At 47.4% G+C, this 19,520-nt stretch overlaps 1 protein-coding gene and 1 long non-coding RNA gene across 11 annotated transcripts in view; one reads left to right on the top strand and one right to left on the bottom strand.

Moving 5' to 3' along the window:
• The window catches only part of FYN (FYN proto-oncogene, Src family tyrosine kinase), a 212,018-nt gene extending 192,709 nt beyond the window's left edge, over positions 1 to 19,309 (top strand). For all 10 annotated transcript variants that reach the window (XM_064598013.1, XM_064598012.1, XM_064598008.1 and 7 more), the window contains 2 exons: positions 6,862 to 6,993; positions 18,093 to 19,309. In XM_064598013.1, coding sequence (XP_064454083.1) covers positions 6,862 to 6,993; positions 18,093 to 18,301 — 341 coding nt within the window. In that variant the 3' untranslated portion in view covers positions 18,302 to 19,309. The remainder of the gene's footprint in view (positions 1 to 6,861; positions 6,994 to 18,092) is intronic.
• On the bottom strand, positions 15,460 to 18,049 carry LOC123836363 (uncharacterized). The gene is made up of 2 exons (XR_006788950.2): positions 17,886 to 18,049; positions 15,460 to 15,775 (listed from the first exon to the last, which is right to left on the bottom strand). It is a non-coding gene; the product is annotated as an uncharacterized LOC123836363 (long non-coding RNA).
• Positions 19,310 to 19,520: the final 211 nt, after the last annotated feature.

Raw genomic sequence — 19,520 nt, 5'->3', positions numbered from 1 at the left:
AGTGACTTGTTGGAAGGACAATGAGCCGAAGGCAGGGCACGATCCATGAACCATGACAGGAGGACTGACCAGAGGGACAAGGAACCCAAGACAAGTTTCAGCGAAGAGCTTAAACAAGAAAGGGCAAATGTGAGAGACATGTCAAAGAGGGAAACAGGAAGCCTTGGTGATATGGGGAGCCTGACCGGCTCAGTCAGTAGAGCATATGACTCTTGATCTCAGGGTCATGAGCTTGAGCCCCACTTTGAGCATAGAGATTACTAAAAAAGAGAGAGAGAGAAAAGAAACCTTGATGATGGATTAGCTTGGAGGTTTGAGGAGAGGGACAAGTTCCAGCTGGCTATCAGGTTTCTCCCCCACTTTGAAGCCTGGCAGAATGATGATCTGACCCCCAGAAAAGGGATACTAAAAAAAAAAAAAAATACTCCATTTGCATCCTAAAATATTAAAGTGAGAATAAGCTTTTTAAGTCAGGTCAGTCATTTAGTAAAATTTTCTACCTAGCACAGGAATCTCCTTTATAATGTCTTATTCATAGTAAGATGATTTAGTAAAATAATGAATTTAGATTCATAGTTGCCACATTTGAGATAAAGGTGGGACACCCTAAAGGCTTTGATCCCTTTGACATTTGCAAATCAAGAGCTGGGACTTCCGAGGAGAAACAGAGTCTGTGTAGGGTTTCCAGCCCTAGTCGCAGAGAGATGGGAAGGGGTAGTCATGGGAGAGGGTGTGTCTCCCAAGGGAGTTAAGTCAGAGGGAAGAGTCCCGGCACCGCAGCCTCTCAGACGCTCACAATTAGCAAGTGGGGGATGGAGAAGAGCCTAAGGCAGAGACACGAGAAAGGCTTGGAAAGGAAGGAAGGACATCAGGGAAGAATAAATTCAGAGAAGATAATTAATTCATTTCTCATAGAAATGTTTGAGCTTTGCAAAGTGTTGGAGTATGCTAAGTTTTACTCCTTTGTTGCTGAGATTATTAGTATTGTTCAAATGTGAAAAGTGTGCTAAAATAGCACAAGTGTGACTAGAGCCACTAGTTAAATAAACATGACGTCAGAAGTGACAATAGAAGCATAATCTACCCAATGCAAATTGGTAAGAAACACCCATGGGCCTTGAAATGTCACGATGCTTCTCAAGAGTGTTGAAAAGTCAAAATGTTCTTTCTCATCATAAATCGTTCTCAAGGTAATGATATATTATCTTCCACATTTGAAAGACAAGGAGAAAGAATGTGGTAGGATGTCATCCTATTCTGCTCACAAGCCCCAGTGGCTTCCCATCACACTTAGGATAGAATCCAAAGACTTTAGTGGGGCTTGCAAAGCCCCATAAAATCTGTCCTTGTAGCCCATTTTATTTTTCTTTATAGCATCTGTCACTGTCTGACATATATAATGGCCTGTCATTTATTTTATCTCCTTCCCAGACTGAGCTGCAAGCTTCATGAGAGCCAGAGGTTGAGCTCACTGTTGCATCCCCAGCACTAGGTACGGTGCCAGGCACGTGGGGAAAACTCAGAAATACTTACGGTAGGAAACAAGAGAGAACAAAACCAGTCAGCGGTAGTGCGGGCTTGGTGCTGTTTTGTGGTCAAACTTTGATAACTGAATATATCCACAACCCTCTCTTTTCTCCTACCTATAGCCTGGATGACTGTTAACCTTATTTTACCTGAGAAAGACCAGGGCAAGGGGGTATGAGTGATTGGCAACCAGTTACCTGCTTCATCTCATTCTATTCCGAAAAGGATTTTCCACTTTGTTTTGCTGTGAACACTCCCAAGGCCTCTGGTCACCTAGACTTTCTGCTGATATAACCCCTTGAGCCGCAACTCTAGTGATCTAGGCCCCCCACTCCTCACAGAGCAAAGTCTGGGGCTCCTTCCACCTGAGATTCACTCCACACTTCATTTGGCAGTAAGAACACAGGGTTTTCCAGGTGTTTCTAAGTGTCATAAGGGTGATGCTCTTCTGCAGTCGGCAGTTGTGAGGCCCTTACAACGGTATCCAGATGATGGCAGACAGTGACACTGGTCACTGAGGACGAGGAGAAGACCCACCAGAGAGCAGGGAACTAATAATAACAAGCCTCCTGAGGAGCTGTGGTGGTTCAGCCTGGAAAGGAAAGCTGGAAGGGCGAATCAGCTGTCCAGTTCCTCCATCATTCAACACATCTTTATCTAGTTTCTTCTGTGCACCAGGCACTGGTCTCGGTACCAGAGATAAGGTAGCCATCCAGAAAGACATGCTCCTGCCCTCAAGGACAGTCTCTTATCTCTTGAGAGAGGCATGCTTCAAACAACTAATGTGTTCATCTGCCCCTGGAATAGTAGTAGCCACAAAGAATGAGAGGCTCTGACCGCACAGTGCTAGGAACCAACCCCAGTCCCGTGTCCCAGCAAAGCCTCCCTGTGCAAATAACATTTAGGCTAAGAACAAAGGAGCAGGAGTTAGCCGTGGGGTCGGGACTTCAGCAAAGGGAGCCTGCCCCGTGGCCCTCCAGCAGGTGGGAACCATTGGAGAAGGGCAGTGGAGAGGTGCCCAGGATAACAGGAAGTGGCTGGAGCAGTAGGGAGGAGGGACCAGATTGTGCATATGGGCCCAGCTGGAAGGCCCTTGCAGGAGTGCAGGCAGGGGACAGGGAGCGAGTAAGGACTGGAGTGAGGGTAGTGAAGATGCCCGGACACATTCACAGGAGTGAAGTGGACTCAGCCTGGAGAGTGATAAAGCAGCAGGGGCCGAAGAAGACACAGGGAAGATGGACTGAGCTCCTTCCCTGGGCAGGCCCCGCGCTGCCTTGTGAGGGCGCAGTGATGGGCAGTTAGATGCAGCATCTAGATAAGGAGGGTTCTCGGCATTCTGGTCTCATCAGCTGGGCAGTTTACAAGGCAACAAACGGTGAAAAAGAAGCAGAATTCTGGGGAAGGTCAATTTTGGATGTTGTATTTGAGAGGCCCTTTGAGGCCTCCCAGCGGAGACGCTGAGGAGAGAATCCATTGTACCGATCAGGAATTCAGGAGGGAGTGCCCATCGGGTGATCCACACACAGGTGACACGGGAGTCAGGAGAGCGGTTGAAGCCAAGAGAGGGAGTACAGTCCCCCGTCGTGACACAGAGCTCATGACCACTCAGTTCAATCTCAACAGAATCAGGGAAACAGGATGGAGAGGTCGGTGACAAATTATTACTTGTAATACCCGCGTGTTTACTCACCACAGAAAATGGCTTGGCGTCAGGCTCGCTGCTCCTCACTAGGATTACAGGAAGGTAAATGACGCAAGTCCCCTGGTGGTTCCAGGACCTGGGCCTCGGTGACAGCACCGAGTCAGGCTTTCAGCAAGGGCTTTACCGTGGGAGGTACAAAATCTGCAAATGCTGCTTGGAAAACAGTGGAAAAGATGTTTCAAGTCCCATGCATTAAATACATATATATCATGTATGGCCTTTGTCTATTGGCCTCAAAGAATCCTAAACTGTTAAAGTAATTCAGTCAGAAATAAACACTAGAGTGATGATAATTCCTTTATTTTGTGGTTCAGCTAAACATTGAACAAGTTCACTGAGTTACTGTGGCCTCCAAAGCCCATGATACCAGTGACACAGATTATCCTACAGATTATTTGGCTACATTTCCTCTGATAAAATGCAAAGGAGAGGAAATGGCATTGGCATCTGAATCCTGCTCCCAAACAGGAGAATTTCAAGAAGAGCGAATCAGCTGGTTACACAGTAGAGCCAAGTTCATTGTAACATAGTCCTCTGGACGCTGTCTCCTTTTTTCTACAAATCCATACTGCTTAGGAGACAACTTTGATCCTGACTTACTGCCTGTCATGGTATCTTCAAAAAAATATGAGGGGGCGGAACTTTATTTTCAAGGGAAAGGCAGTGTTTACACCCAGGAGGTCCTTTCTTGCAGGTTTCTGAGCTTTCTTGACTTCACCCGAGGCAAGAGCTCACTGCAGCCCCCCCGCAGGGCCACCTGTGGGGTTGTGTAGGTGGTATTCTAGACAGCCCTGGGGGTTCTCATAGACTGGGGTTTGCAAAGTGCAACCTGCCTGGCCCTGGACAGAGACACCTCCCCCCACCCCCACTACACACCGTTTGAGCTGCTTCTGTGCTCCCAGAAGGTGGGAAACCAAGGCGAGGGGAAGTAGAGGTAATGAGATGAGTAAAAGAGCGGTCGGACACCCATCAGTTCTTTTGTTGAAACTGTAGTTAATGATTAACAGATTATCGCTGCTTTAATTTATTAACCTTTTTTCTGCCTTGAAAAGGAAAACATGAGTTATCTTTAGAGAAGCTCTTTTTGTCAACAGTGCCTGCTATTTTAAGACTGAAAAGAAGTAGGAGAAATTGGACAAAGACATCCTTTATTTTTTTTCTTCCAAAATGCATTAGGTGTAAATATATTGCTTATCTTAGAAAGAAAACTAATGCAAAATATTTATTTACAAAAGCTCCTGCTAATAAGTCTCAAAGCACATATCCACAAATGGTTTCTTATTAGAGATCCATTACAGCCTTTGTTTGAATTTATCTGTTGAAGGTTTACATACTGTAATTCTTGTTGTAGCTGATGTAATGAAAAAACAATGAAGCCACCTAGCACAACGGGCTGGATATATTGACATTTGTTTGGGTTTTTGTTAACCTCAAATTATGAAATCTTCTCTCAGAAAATCCAAAATGACTTTATCCAAATTTTGAACAGTTTACTTTCAGCAACACACACCTTCACGAATGTTGAATGATTCCAAGAAAGGAAGAAAGGCTCCTTTTGCTTGTCATTTTGTTTACAGGATTTGTGTCTGCACAGGGGAAAAAGAAAGTTCTTTTTGCTCTCGAGATGGACATAGATTTCCAAGCCATTTGGCTCAAGAGATAGTTTAAATAGGAATGAATTTAATATACCTTTAATTCTCAGAAATAAGAGAACCCCAGCTGAGTTCTGGTCCAGGGCAAAGTCTGTTCTCGACACTGAAGAAAATCTATCATGTTAATCCCAGCGGCTCAGAGTCCAAAGCTGCGTGAACAGAATGCTCGAGGGTAGGTTCTCACACAGCAGAACGCTTTGAAAGAAACTTTAAAAACAAAACGACTGTTCGGAGAATACCAGGCCTTGTGTGGAATCATGCAGTACTTAAGAAAAGATAGAAATAATTATGCTTGAGAAACACAGCTAATTAAAAATAACTCAGTGCATAAAAGGAAAAGAAAACTATAGAATAACTTTTCTGCTCCAGTGTAAATGTAAGATGCCTCATAATGAAATAGGATTTTTTAAATTTCATTTCACACTGGCATAAAAGAGATGGAGAGGAAAATTATATTGCCAGAAAATGCCAGGGTAGATTTGCTAAAGACGTTATCATGTACTGTGTTTAAAACAAAAATCTAATTGCTATAATTTATCATACCTCTCGTTATTAAAACCATGCTAATTTAAAGATTTTAATTATTTGCCACCTTTGCATATTGTGACTTTTCATAGAAGATACTATGAAAATTTCTGATTCTGTCAGCCTTTGTATGATTTTTTTTAGGAGATCCTAAGTAAAATTAATGTACTTTAAACATATAATTGTGTTTACATCAGTAATAAAATTTCCTTGTGTTTTTCTTTTAGTTTGTTCAATGAAATTTCTGGAACTGCTTTATAATCGCTGAGCTTAATATATGAGAGCACAGGCTGCTGAATCAATTTTAATTCCCTGTACACATATCTAGCCTTATAAAGAGCAGGGTGGATGCCACCCTTCCTTTTGGATTGGAGAAAGGATTTTTTTAATCTGAGAAATTTCAAAGGAAAGATTCTACTGACCTGGGCATGAATTTGTTGCTTGGTCTTGAGAAATCAGACTCATAAGATAGTCATTGAGGCAAGACTACTCTTTAAAAACAAACAGTAGGGGCGCCTAGGTGGCTCAGTCATTAGGCGTCTGCCGTCAGCTCAGGTCAAGATCCCAGGGTCCTGGGATCGAGCCCCACATCGGGCTCCCTGCTCCATGGGATGCCTGCTTCTCCCTCTCCCACTCTCCCTGCTTGTGTTCCCTCTCTCGCTGTGCCTCTCTCTGTCAAACAAAATCTTCAAAAAAAAAAATTTTTTTTAATTAAAAAAATAAAAAACAGTAAATAGTACGCTCTCTGGTGAGTGGGAGAAAGATAGGGAGGTAAACAAGAGATCATAGAGTACAGAAGAAAAAGCTGTCCCAGGAGTAAAGATGGCCACTATCAGTGATGGGGGAAAAGGTGGAGGGAAGTAGCCAGAGGCAAAATCATTTCTCTGCTGTGGGTTTTGGAGGCCTTGGGAGTTAGAGCCCATTTCTACAAAATACATGGGCTGCAGCAAATTGTCTTCACCTTGGGAGAAGCATGATGTTTGGATATGGTTTCTGTGTACCTCGTAAGCGCACACTATGGTCTTCTATACCAAAGAATTCATGAGAGTAGCATTATGATTTAATACTGTATGTATTAATTAGAATATGACATCATTTCAAAGCAAAGGAAAAAAATACATAAAATTAGTTTCCTAAATCACAAGTCAGCCCCACATCCAGACCAACCCTATGACATTCAGTGTGGTCACAGATTCAAGTTCTAGAAGCCAGGACTTTAAGGGGCTTTGAACACCAACCTTTTGATGGGAAAAATAAATTAGACTAGCTTGCTTAAGGTCACAGAGCCAGGACCAGATCCCACAGCTGCTCAGTTGTAGTCCAGTCTTGCTCACCACCTTCCCATCATCCTCTGCGACCTTGCTGTTGTGAAAGTGGCTTCCTAGCACTGCCCCCCAGCCCCACACCCGGCGCCATGCTCCCTGCCTGCCGAGTCACCGCGTGTTCTTTCTGCAGGTGCGAAGTTCCCCATTAAGTGGACGGCTCCTGAAGCAGCCCTGTATGGGAGGTTCACGATCAAGTCTGACGTGTGGTCTTTTGGAATCTTACTCACAGAGCTGGTCACCAAAGGAAGAGTGCCATACCCAGGTAAGAGCGGGACCTAGCAGAGACAGGCCTCTGATTGGATGCTCTCTTCACCCTTTACCTTCTAGGCCCCATCCTCAACTTTCTGCCAAGCGTGAGTTTGAGGAACATGGACAGGTATTTAGCCAGGGAAGAGCAGGCCTGGGAGCCAGCATGGACATCACATAGACAAGCAGCTGCCGTGCATGGCGTGCCGGGGTTCGTGTAAACAGCGGCGAGGATGAGCGCTTCGGTGCCCCCCAGGTCGTGCAGTCCGTGCTCTCTTGGTCGGAGCTCGTGGCTCCAGGCGGAGCCATGGTGCTGACACAGCCTCACCCAAATAGTTTGCGGGCACTTCCAGGACAGGGAAGGAGAAAAGCCCCCACCGCGTTTTGATTACACCATAGCGTTGACCCATGAAGTGAACCTGGCGGGAAAATGCCGGGACCTGCTCTCTCTGCAGGCCCCAGCTCCAGATGGCCAGAGAGAGCAGAGGCACATTCGGAACGCAGTTTTGAGGCCACACCCCGCCCACCCGAACAGTCAAAACATGCCCCACGAAAGCAAGAGTGAAGTAAAGAAATTGGAGAGTCTTAGGCCCTGGAAATTTTCTGGAGTATCGGATTCATGCTTTTCAAAGAAGCCACGGATTTAGGTTGTCCACCCTTAAATTCGTTAATTTCAACAGATGCTGACGTAAAGGACACTCATGCCATTTCACCTCCACGCTTTAGTGGTTATATTCTAGCACATGGGTGATCTGCTTTCTGAAATGTTAAGGACATATTTTTCAGTTACTGTTGAGTGAAGAAAGAACGTAGCTCCCCCTCATTCCCTGCCTAAGGAGCTTAAAAAAAAAAAAAAAAAGCCATGATAGAAACGATAGTGGAGATTAATGAGGAATTGAGGTCTCTTGCAAATCCTGCGTTTGTAATTCTATCTTTGCAGTCAGAGGAGACAGCGAGGGCAGATTAAGTTGTAACCCCTTTGTTCGTTTTTTATGATTATTTCTGGTCAGCTTCGGAGAATGCAGAGAAGTAGAGAGGATCTCTTCAGGTTGGCGTGGCCTTGAGACTCCTAGCAGAGGCAGGTTGGCACAGAGACAAAATGAACAAAATGCCCTGTCTCTGAAGCGCCAGCACGGGGCGTCTCCGACGCGGGTGGCAGTCAGTTTTAGGGAGGCGGCGGCGGCGGCTGCCCCCAGCACGTGGAGGGGGCAGATGCCCCGCGAGGAGCCAGCCAGCGTGGCAGAAGGGGCTGCCCTAGGGGGTCTGGAGTGCAGTGTGGGCATTTTTGAGTTGCTTCTTGAGGGGGGGAAATGTGCAGGTCTTGGGATTTTGAAGATAGGAAGGCACCTTTTTTTTTGCCTGAATTTTGAACGAATTTCTCCCTGAATGCCCCAGGTTTACAGTCAGCCAGTGTGTTGAATGCCCCAGAGGGGAAAAGGTTAATGTTGTTTTGCGTTTCTGTAAAGGCTTTCCTTTCAGTGACACAAAGCCACTTCTTGTTCCTCAGAGTTGCACACAGAAACCAAGACAAAGGGGCAGGGGCTGGGGCCCCAGAGAAGGCAGGCAGGTGTGTGCTTCTGAGGGAGAGGCTTTCCCCGAGTTTGGATTTAGCATAAAGAAAATGGCCTCATTTTATAACTCAGACTAGGATTCATTCAGCATAGCGTCCGTGAGTGTGAACTGTGCCGGGCATTTTGCTCTACCTGGAAAGTGAGTACAAATAAGACACTCTGAGGAAACAGATTAAAACTTTCCTGGAGCAAGGCGCTGTTTTGGTTGCTGGGGATGTAGAACAATGAGCAAATAAATAAATTTAGTCCCTGCACTCATGGAATTTACAGTCAGATAGATAAAATATGCATCAAGTCCAGGAAGAAATCAGTCTTTTCTGATACTTATTTATTATTAGAGGGAATCATCCTCATGGGATGAATTACTTGAATTTACCCCCTGTGGGCCTCGACTCTTAATTCTGATAATGGGGTCAGGGACATGTGATTCACCTATCTACAGAGGGCCTTTCCCTCAGAATCCAGTGAGGGTGGCAAAGGAGTTCTCAGTGAGAACGAGGTCCACTTGCCTATGTGTAGTTACACACCGTGAGCAGCTGCTGACGTGCCAGGGGGCTGGGAGGGCTGCTCTGCTTCTCCGAGGGTAACAGGACGGGTTGTGTCTGGGAAGCTTCATGGAACAGGCAGGCAGGGCTTCTTCCTCAAGTCAAGGAAGGGGGAAGAATGTCCTGGATATGGACGGGCATATGGGAAGGCACCAGGGCCGAGGAGGACAGAGCCTCTTCAAGGAGCTGCAGGAGAAGGAATTTGAGGGCCGTGACGTGGAGCCTGGGCATGCAGCTGGGAAGGCTGGCCAGAGCCTGTTGTCGTTGTCGTGGGGGCCTGGTGCACTGCCACAGGGAGGCTCTGGGGCCAGGGGGTCCGCAGCAGCGGCCCGGGCGCTGTGTCAGCGGGCGAGCGACAGGAGCAGCTCCTCAGCCACAAACAGCCACAGAAAATGGTTCCCAGGCCTGTTCCTAGCCATGGGTGCTTCCTGTTTTTGTCTTTTAACATAGTTATAATCCTATTTAATTGGACTTCTGGATCTCACAGTAAACTCTTCTTGAGGGAGAGGCTTTTACAGAGGAGTTCCAATTACAAGATTATTACCGTAATGAAGGATACCAATTCCTAAGACACAGTGTCATTAAGCGTCATCCAGACGTCACTGTGAAAGGCCCTTCCTCTCCACCCTCTCCCTGTTGGTGTGGCCAAGTCAGTCAGTGCGTGCCCAGGCGTTGCTTCTCTGCTGTGCTGAATCCTTGTGCCTGTTGGGGGTACGCCGGGACAGACTCCCAGGCCCCGTGCCTCATGCCTTCCATTCTGACATCTCCATGCAGAAATTTCTCAGTTGGCCAGAGTACATTTTTAAGTAACTCTTTTTTCCAGAACAGTAGGTGGCAGTATTTTTCTGAATTCTTTCATACCTAAGCATGACCTTCTGTCACCTTCACACAGAGGAAAGGGACTTTGGCTGGTAGATGAGGATGGAGGTCAAGGGAAGGGAGGTGAGTTATCCATGGGTTCATAAAGCTTTCCAGGCATTTCTGCCCAGCGTGAAAGGAGTTCCAGAAGTAAGAATCAGAGAAGGAGCTTAGAGTGGAGTATGTGAGGTGTGACCACAGGAAGAGCAGAAGGGTTGAGGAGAAAATGAAACATGGGTCGGCTGGTTAGTTAGCGAGTTCTGTAAAAGGAAGGGAAGAAGGACAATCTCAAATTCAATGACAGCCTTAGAGCCAAATTAAAAAATACTGAAATGCAGAAAGGAATCTGCAGAAAGGAGGGTGGAGTGCGTGGGGAAAGGAGTCACACGCACCACACCCTCCCAGACAAAGGTTGTTTCCAAGAGGTGTCACAGAGATGCGCGCTGTCCCAGAGAACAGCTCCACTTTACAGATGCCCTGGGAGCAGCCTGACTTGAACACATTCCAGGCCTAGCAGTCTAGCTTGCTTTTCTGTGAGCCGAGGTGCAGAACCATTCTTTGCATCAAGATTAGAACGGATTTTGTACTGATGGACTGTTGTATGTGAGAAATGACAACACTTACATGAAAGGAGTTTTCTGGGGTTGATGTATGCAATCAGAGTTAGGCACCTTCAAACCCTCCCTCACATCCTTCTTTTCCTCTTTGCCTCCACGGCCCTGTGTCAGCCTGCCGTCCGCTCACGGTGACCTCTTCATGGGACTTCCTGCTTCGACTTCTCCTCCCCCCCCTCACACATTCTATCACTGTCACCACCAGGGTTGTTATCCCAGAAAACAGAGACCCAGTTATCTTACTCTCCTAGTTAAAAACGTCTGTGGCTTCCCTTCACCTTCCAGATAAACTCCAGAAGCCTTAGTTTGCATAGTCCTTAATAACTCTTTCGGGGGGGGGGGCAGGGGGGCTCCTTGAGTCATTCCACAAATATTTATTGAGCACCTGCTGCATGCTAGATACATGCCGGGAATGTTCAAGCACCAGGAATACAGCACTGAACCAGCAGACAAAAACTTATGCCCTTGTGAGTGTTTATTCTTCTTGGAAGAGACAGACAATAAACAAAGATAATAAGCAAACTATTGGCTGGTGGTAATGGGTAGGGAAAAAAGTAAAAGGGGAAGAGGATGGAGAGTGGCAATGGAGGACCTCACAGAGAGACCTCACTGGAAGGGTGACGAATGACCTGAAGGAAACAAGGCCCTGAAAACAGCAAGGAGGCCAGTGTGGCTAGAGCCGAGGAGATGGAGATCTGAGAGGCCCCTGGGGAGATCAGATAGGGCCTTCCTAGGTCATTGTGAGGACTTTAGCTTTCATTGTTAGTGAGATGGGGAGTCACTGAGGGGCTTGTGTGGGAGAGTGACATGATCAGACGTGATTTCTCTCTTGCCACCCCCAACCCTCACACTGAGATAGCCCTCTGATGTGAGTCGCTCTTCTCAGCTTCACTGTCTGCCTCAGAATCCTTCAAAGCCCAACCCAGACATCACCTCCTCTGTGCAGCTTTCTTCATGTCCATACCAAATGACTTGCCCTGTCTGCTTGCTTCCATGACACCTGGTACATCTCTATTAAAGCCCCCATCCGTGTGTCTGTAATTCACGGTAGCTCTGAGGGGACAGGAGCTCCTTTAGATATTCCCAGTGCCCAGCAGTGTCTGCCCCATAGTAGACTCTCAATAAGTGTGAGCACGTGGATGGATGGATAGATGGATGGATGGATGGAATAGCAAAAAAAAACAAAAAAAAAGATGATGCCTATGAGGCTTTTGAAACAAGATTTTTTTGGTTTGGCTGATAGCCTGCAAAGCCCTTTAACTCTATTTCATCATCTCCACACATAAATATAGCATGTATTGTCCCAGCCACGAGATAGCCTCTGTCCTCAGCGTTGTTCTGGGAAATTGACACTGTGGTCCGGTTGAAACACCACGTTCCAGTACCACTCTGGGCAGACCGTCCTGGCTCTCTGTGCCCTGGCTCTCAGCTGAACACCTGCTTTGTGAATCTGGCAGGATCTAGCAAAGCAGGAGCATTCTCTTAAGCACATCACATTTATCTGTGCATTTGAAACACTTTCAGATCTTTTAGTAAGTGACAGCTGCCTGGCTTTCATGAATAGATCCTGTCACCTGACCATGACTTGAAGAGGCAAGAGAAATTCGGGAAGCTAGAAGCCACCTTCCTCAGAGAATTAGAAGTCCCAGCCTTCTCCTCCCTCTGCCCCACTTAGATACCCTACAGCCCTGAATCGTACACATACTCCTCTGTGTTCGGCAACCCGTTTTCGTCACCTGCACTCTTACTATTCCTGCTATGCTCAGCGTGCTGACAGAGCAGATTTTTCTTGGGGCAGGAAAAGTTTAGCCTCTCCAGCCAGGAAAATGGAAGCAGAATAGAACCTCTACCCTCAGCCAAGGGTGCTTTGTCCTCTGCCCGATCTGCCCTCCCTGCCCCTGTCCACAGTCCCCAGGGCTTCTCCTTTCCACTCCTGAGTTCCCCCAGAGAGGGAAGCCTTCCTGGAGTGCCCAGGAGTCATGCTGCCCCCTTTGCCTACAAGGTTTCTCTTGGTCAGTGTGGCTAGTGAGAGGTGAGAGGACGGGAGGAGTAGGCAAGTGGAGAGGGCAGCCAGAGAGGAACTTTCCACTCCTGAATCCTGCGTTCCACTGCCCTTCATTCTCAGCTCAGTGTTTCCACGGCCTTCCCAGTGGACACCCTCATGCTCTTCCTCACTTCTCCTTTTCTGGAACAAGGGAGTTCTTCACGATACTGCATGACCAACTTCAAATAATCTTTCTGTATTGTGGCCCCTGAGTAGCTGTCATTTCTGTGTTCATTAATACGGTGGGCTTAATAAAAACACCTGCCCCGAGGTTATCTGGTCAAATGGGTCAAGAGAAAGAGAACTAGACATTATTGTGCCTTCTCAGAGTCACTCCTTTATTTTCGTCTATACTCTTTGATCACTATATATCTGCCCTAAATTTGTACTTTGATCCTTCCCCAGACCTAACAGGACACCTCCTGGTTGTCACCTAGTAAGACACCTGGAGCACGTGATGGTCTGTAGCACAAGCGCGTGCCAAGCAAGCACCATTGACTCAGCCCTCCTTTCCCTGACATTAGCACAGCCCTGCTCAACAGACACAGACAAGCAAACAGAAGGAGCTTTTTATAGGGTTTATGCAGAGAAGCAAGGGGGAGCCTCTGACGAAAGCTTTATGCACAATAGAGCATAATTTCCTTTGAATGGAAAGCTCAGTTTGCAAAAGTAATCTCAATGTCTGATAACCTCACATCATTCCCATTGTGACAGTGCTCAATTTTCCCGTGGCACAGAAATCCAGGTTCTTGCAACCCATAGTCAAATCCAGATGCAGCCTTGATCCCCTAATAGTGAAAATCCCTGATCGTGCAGAGCTGGCCCCTCCGAGATCCATATTAGGAAGCTGCACAAATGGGAGGCCATAAAGCCAAACCCTCCTCTTTCATAGAAGACTGTTTTGGGTTTGTTTTGGTTTTTTTTAAACAGCTGAAAGCACAGTGACTGTGGAGGTATTTTGTTGACAAATGAAGAAACTGAGGCCGGGGTAGGTCAAGTCATCAGTGAGAGGTGCAGAGTGGGGAGTAGTGGAGTGGCTCCGCCAGGGGAAAGGAGCTGCCTTTCCCTTCTGCAAAGAACCCAACAGAAGAGAGGGAGGGAGACTCTGTGGAGTTAGTAGGTAGCTCGAAGGAGAGGAATGGGGAAACCTAAAAGAAGGGGAGGGGAAAGAAAACAGATCATGGGAAAATCTACATTGTTGGCAGCCGTGTACAATGAGCATCGGACGCTTACCCCTAATGCAGAAACCACGAGGAAGCCAGCAAAATGATTTGGAAAGGATAATATGGTCCTCATGACAGGAAGGGAATGCAGTCCCTTTGGCTGGAGAGTCTCAGCAGCAGGGTTTTGGGCAGACCGATTGGAAATGATGCTCTCTCCGTGACTGTGTTGGAAAGCTGGAAATCTGTGGTGGCAGGGGGCCCCATGGAGGACCTAGGGAAGAGGAATTGGAAAGCAAACCCTGGCACAGCAGGCCCTGCAGGTTTTCTGTGGACTGAGGACCCCTGAGTTGTGCCCTGCGGGAGTGACCCATGGAAATGGCCCATTGTCCCCACCTAGGGAGAGGACAGAGAGTCAGGGGCTGCACAGTGGGGGCGGAAGAGGACAGGGTTGGGGCGGCGCTGGCCCTCCTCCGATGTGGAGGCTGGGAACCAGGGCACACACCCAGCTGCACTTCGTGACGGAGACACCCCCTGCTGTCGGGCACTCCTGGTGGCAGAGAGACCCCCCTCCTGCTGACAAATGGTCTCTGGTGCAGCTCCACTAAGAAACCTGGAGGCCCGAACTGTTGATGACAGTGTTTCCCTAAAACGTGCCCATATGCCGTGTTTTCAAGCTTCTGTCTTTTCTGTTTCTCTGCTAGCATCTCCCGCGTGAAAAGGGAGAAAAAGGAAAAACATTCCCGAGCGCCCTCCTCCCTCCCTGTCTGCTACCTCAGTAGGAAGTCTGGTAACCAGATTCCCGTCTTCCGGCAGCCCCATGTCCCTCCAGACTCTGCTCTGACCACCCTGGTGCTCAAGCCCATGTGTAGCCCCTTCCCAGTCCCTGTCCTTCACCTCCCACGTACTAGGTAAAGCCAAAGTCTTGGGAAAAGTGACTAAAAGAGGGGAACTCGCAAGTTCTTTTGGTAACAAAAATATGAAACATCTAAAAAGAAAAATGAAGTAGGCTCATCTCTGTAGGAATGTATAGAGTAAAACCCATTTCTGCTAAAAAAAAGAAATTCTTGAAATGATTTATCAAAATTCTTATAGCTGAGAATACTATTCCTTTAAATATGAACGCAATCCACTTAACCTGGCTGTTGTTTGTAGAGTCAAAACCAGCCTAAGCCTTGCTCAGCGGGCATCTCCGGACCGTGCAGGCGGGGAAGGTGCCATCGGCCAGGCGGGCTCTGGCTTATGGGCGGCGGGAAGAGAGCTGATCCCACGCACACTGTCACTGTCAGCCGAATGTGCCTTGTCTTTTTTCCCACTTTTCTGGCAAAGCTGTCATTGATATGTTTTGGTTTGGCCCAGGGTATGGAATTGGTTACATATGTTCCCCATGCTTTGAGGAAGCCTGAGGAGAGAAGGCACGAGAAGAGAAGGAAGGGGAGGAGGGGAGGCAGGAGGCGGAGCGAGAATAGGAGCAGCCATGTGACTGATGGTGTGGGCCTGCCAGTGGCCTGCGTGGGTCCCCGGAAGCAGGCTGTCTCGGGGGGTGCTACATGTTTAGGGTCAAGTCGCTCTATCTGCTGTGTCTGGGACTTGGGCAGAGCACTGGAAAAATTGGCCTGACCCAAGTGGCCAATTAAACTTTCCATTGGCAGAGATAGAACTAAGAGTTTAAAAAAAAATACATGAAATCTTTCCATTTGAGTAGTTTGTTTTTTAATGAAATGAAACATTTACTGACATAAACTCTACAGAGCAATAGGAGAATGATTAATTAAACTCTGTGGTGCCATTTTGGACAGTCTCAATGCCAGAATAAAGCATTAGAAGGTGTTTGGGGCCGGGGCGGGGGGAGGTGAAACCCCTTCCAGAAGAGTCCATCAGGCCTTCCGAGGTTCAGACCTTCTGCCTGTCTTTCCTCCCAGTTCCTACAGGCTCCTGGCAGGGGCAGGACAAGGGGGATTTCTGCAGGCTCAGGTTGTATGGCTTCTGAGATATGAAACCAAGGACTGTAGTAAAACACAAAGCAAAGGCTTCAGAGAATGCCAGTCCTCATACATGATTACGCTGGCTTCCTAACCTTTCTGGGCTAGCTGGAATGTGATCACTGCCATCACTCAGGCCAGAGCGTCCCGGCCAAAACTCTTGGGCCCCGATGTGCCCAATAATCAGACTTTTTTTTTTTAAAGAACATCCATGCTATGCATAGACCATCCCTCAGATAACATCCTCAAGAGGCTGAGACCACATCCATATTCAAATAAGACATTCTTACTTCTATACCAGTATGTATGAATACAGAAAAACAGTAATCAGCCTTGGGTTTTATGGCCAAATGAGGTCAGTTCCGATCAGTTTTGCTGCCAGGTGAGTTAACAGAACTTGGGGTTTCCAGAGCTTTGGGTTTCGGGATGGTGGATAAGGAAATGCTAGTCCCTGTCTCTCACGCGGTTTGTCCAGAGCACTACAGGACATTCTGCTGGTGCCCTCATGTTCTTCCCCCTGTTCCCAGCTCCCCGCCCCATCCTGAGTTTTCAAAATGAGTTTTCAGCAGTCGGAGGAGGATTTAAGCTAATTAGCCACAGAGCTGACCCAACACCCAACTGAAGAGGGCACCTGGTTCATTAAACCCCTCTCACTAAACCAAGGGTCACTCCCAAAATGGGAGCAAGGTTATGTTAGAATAATTAAATTGAAGGCCTACTTCAACACAGCAGGAATAATATATGGATTTTATCACAAGAAGTTACAGTGGCAGAGAATAAGAAAGCATTCCAAAAAGGCTCATATAAGCGTGTGACTGACAGGGCCGTGGCTCGCAGCCACGGGAGCCAGGAGAAACCCAGTTCCAAAAGGAACAACAAAACAAAGAGAATGGCAACAGACCCCGGAAGTCAGGACGGGGTTTTGCTCTGGGCCCAGGTCCTCCAGAGTTAAAGGGAGCTGCTACATGCAGATGCTGTGGTCTGCTGCTATCCCTGAGACCTAGGGGAAGACATCTAGGTTTCTGTATGGCTTGAAATCAGGTTCTTGACTTTGTAAGTAAACCAGGTCAGAAGTTGGGGAGGGTTCCAGATTACAAGCTTGGGGCCAAGGAGCAGCCAAAACATACAAGTGCTTGGCGGGCAGTGGCAGAAGGCGAGACGGCAGGAAAAGGAAGGAGAGGTAGAAGAAGAGTGTCTGGCAGTGATTGGAAGAGGGGTCAGGGCATGCACCTCACCCCACCTATGGTATTTCCTGCTCCGTCAGGAAGGCGGGAGTGCAGGGAGGCTGCCTGCCCCCCACCCCCCAAACGTCTCCTGTTTGTGTGGTGCAGCCTGAGGTTTTCAACATTAGGCAGCTCCCCCAGAGGGTCACAAAGGTCTCAAATGATAGATGGCCTGTCCAAGGTCATGAGTAAACACGGGCCCTGGAGGCGCCCTGTCTCCCCATCAAAGTCACCAAATCCCGGGGCACCTCAGGGTCACTGGGCCAGAGGGTGCCCAGCCATGGGGACATGATGGCACATCTCAGCTGGTGGGGCACCAAAAGCTGGCCCAGGCAGAAGCAAAACGAATTTATGAAGTTCAGAGATGGAGTTTAGAGATGCTATAAACATGGGAGAGTGTATTTTTCAGTCCATGGATTTCTTTTTTTTTTTTTGGTCTGCCTCATTCATAGTTTTTCATCAGTTTAATTGAACTGTAATTTACATACAACAGAATTCAACCGTTTTAAGAACACTGAGTTTTGACAAGCATAAACAGCCCACCACCACATACAGGATATAGAACAGGAGCTGACAGATGACCGTCTGTGGGCCAAATCCAACGCCCACCTGTTTTTGTTTTGTATATTTTTAAAGGGTTATTAAAAATAGTAATATGCGACGAAGATCATATGCAGCCCCCAAAGCCTCAAATATTTGCTCTCTGGCCTTTACAAGCGGTCGATTGCTGACCCCTGACACAGAACATTTCCATCACCCCTCCGTTCCCCGCAGCCCCTTGGCAGGCACTCCCCTCCCCTCCCGGCAACGACTCGTCTGCTTTCTGTCACTGTAGCTTTGCTTTTTCTAGAACTTCACATAAATGAAATCATACAGCACGTTGCCTTTTGTGTCTGGCTCCTTTCACTTACGAAGCTTTCGAGATTCGTCACCCAGCTTTCCGCATACAGCAATGGCACGCTCGGTGCTCATTTCTGAGCGGGGCGGCGTCCCCTGCCGGGGCCGGGCTTCCTCGGCACCCCCCGCCCCCCGCCGCTCGGGGCTCGACTTGTTCTCGCCACGCGCAGGCTCAGAGGAGAGGGGAGTGGCGGCCCCGCACTCACTGCCTTGTCTTGCAGGCATGAACAACCGGGAGGTGCTGGAGCAGGTGGAGCGCGGCTACAGGATGCCCTGCCCGCAGGACTGCCCCATCTCTCTCCACGAGCTCATGATCCACTGCTGGAAGAAGGACCCGGAAGAACGGCCCACTTTCGAGTACTTGCAGGGCTTCCTGGAAGATTACTTCACCGCCACAGAGCCCCAGTACCAGCCCGGTGAAAACCTGTGAGACCGGGGTCTGCAGAGAGAGGCCTTCCGGCGAGGCTTCCCCGCCCCCTCCCCATTAGCTTTCAGTTCCGTAGCCAGCTGCGCGGGCAGTGCGAGCCGTCCCGGATCAGATTGCATGTGACTCTGCAGCTGACGAACTTCCATGGCCCTCATTAATGACACTTGTCCCCAAATCCGAACCTCCTCTGTGAAGCATACGAGACAGAACCTTGTTATTTCTCAGACTTTGGAAAATGCATTGTATCGATGTGATGTAAAAGGCCAAACCTCTGTTCAGTGTAAATAGTTACTCCAGTGCCAACGACCCTAGTGCTTTCCTTTTTTTAAAATGCAAATCCTATGTGATTTTAACTGTCTTCACCTGATTCAACTAAAAAAAAAAGTATTATTTTCCAAAAGTGGCCTCTTTGTCTAAAACAATAAAATTTTTTTTCATGTTTTAACAAAAACCAATCAGGACAGGTGTTTGGTTTTTTCTTTTTTATAATATGAATATATATAATATATATGTCCCTGTATATACGCCATGTGGGTGCTAATGTGGAGACCATGGCCCACTTGGGCCGTTAACGCCTCGGGACCCAGAGTGAGGATTTTACTGCCAAATCAGCATAAAAGCACTGCTGTCATCCTGCAAACCAGTGGCCTCCTTTTTGGCTGTTGCAAAGCATGATCCTTTTTCTTTTTTCTTTTTTTTTTCTTTTTTTTTTTTTAATTTGGATTGCACTTTTTTGGTTCATGATTGTACCTGTAGATGGCTGTTCCTTTGACTCTTTTCAAGCAGCCCCAGAGCTGAATTCACAAGTTCTGTTTCCAGTATTTGCTTTGACTTAACTGCGATTTGTTCTCGAAGTCTAAAAGCATATTGAAGCAAGCAAATGGCCAATAACTACCAGGGGAACTGGAAGATGGATACCACACATACTTCTTGTATAAAAATATGAATGCTGAAATGTTTCAAACTTTTTTTATTTAATAAACCTTGTAACCGCATTTAAATGGTCTAAAACCCATAGCATCAGAGTCAATGTCATGGCGACCTGCTAAACTTTCTCATGCAACTAAAATTTCTGAGGGTGGGGGTTGGACATTTCCCATTGTAAAATACGTGTTTTAAACGTCCTGTACTGCTAATGAAATGACTTTCTCTATGTCCAAGAAGTCTCCAGTGGAATAACTATGCACTACTTTACATTTCATGGGGATGCACCGAAAAAAGA

The sequence above is a fragment of the Mirounga angustirostris genome, unplaced genomic scaffold, assembly GCF_029215605.1.
Source record: "Mirounga angustirostris isolate CCGP_5_RB_7025 unplaced genomic scaffold, mMirAng1.0.hap1 SCAF_8, whole genome shotgun sequence".
Classification (NCBI taxonomy): Eukaryota; Metazoa; Chordata; class Mammalia; order Carnivora; family Phocidae; genus Mirounga; species Mirounga angustirostris.
This window is presented reverse-complemented; position numbering and strand designations above follow the sequence as displayed.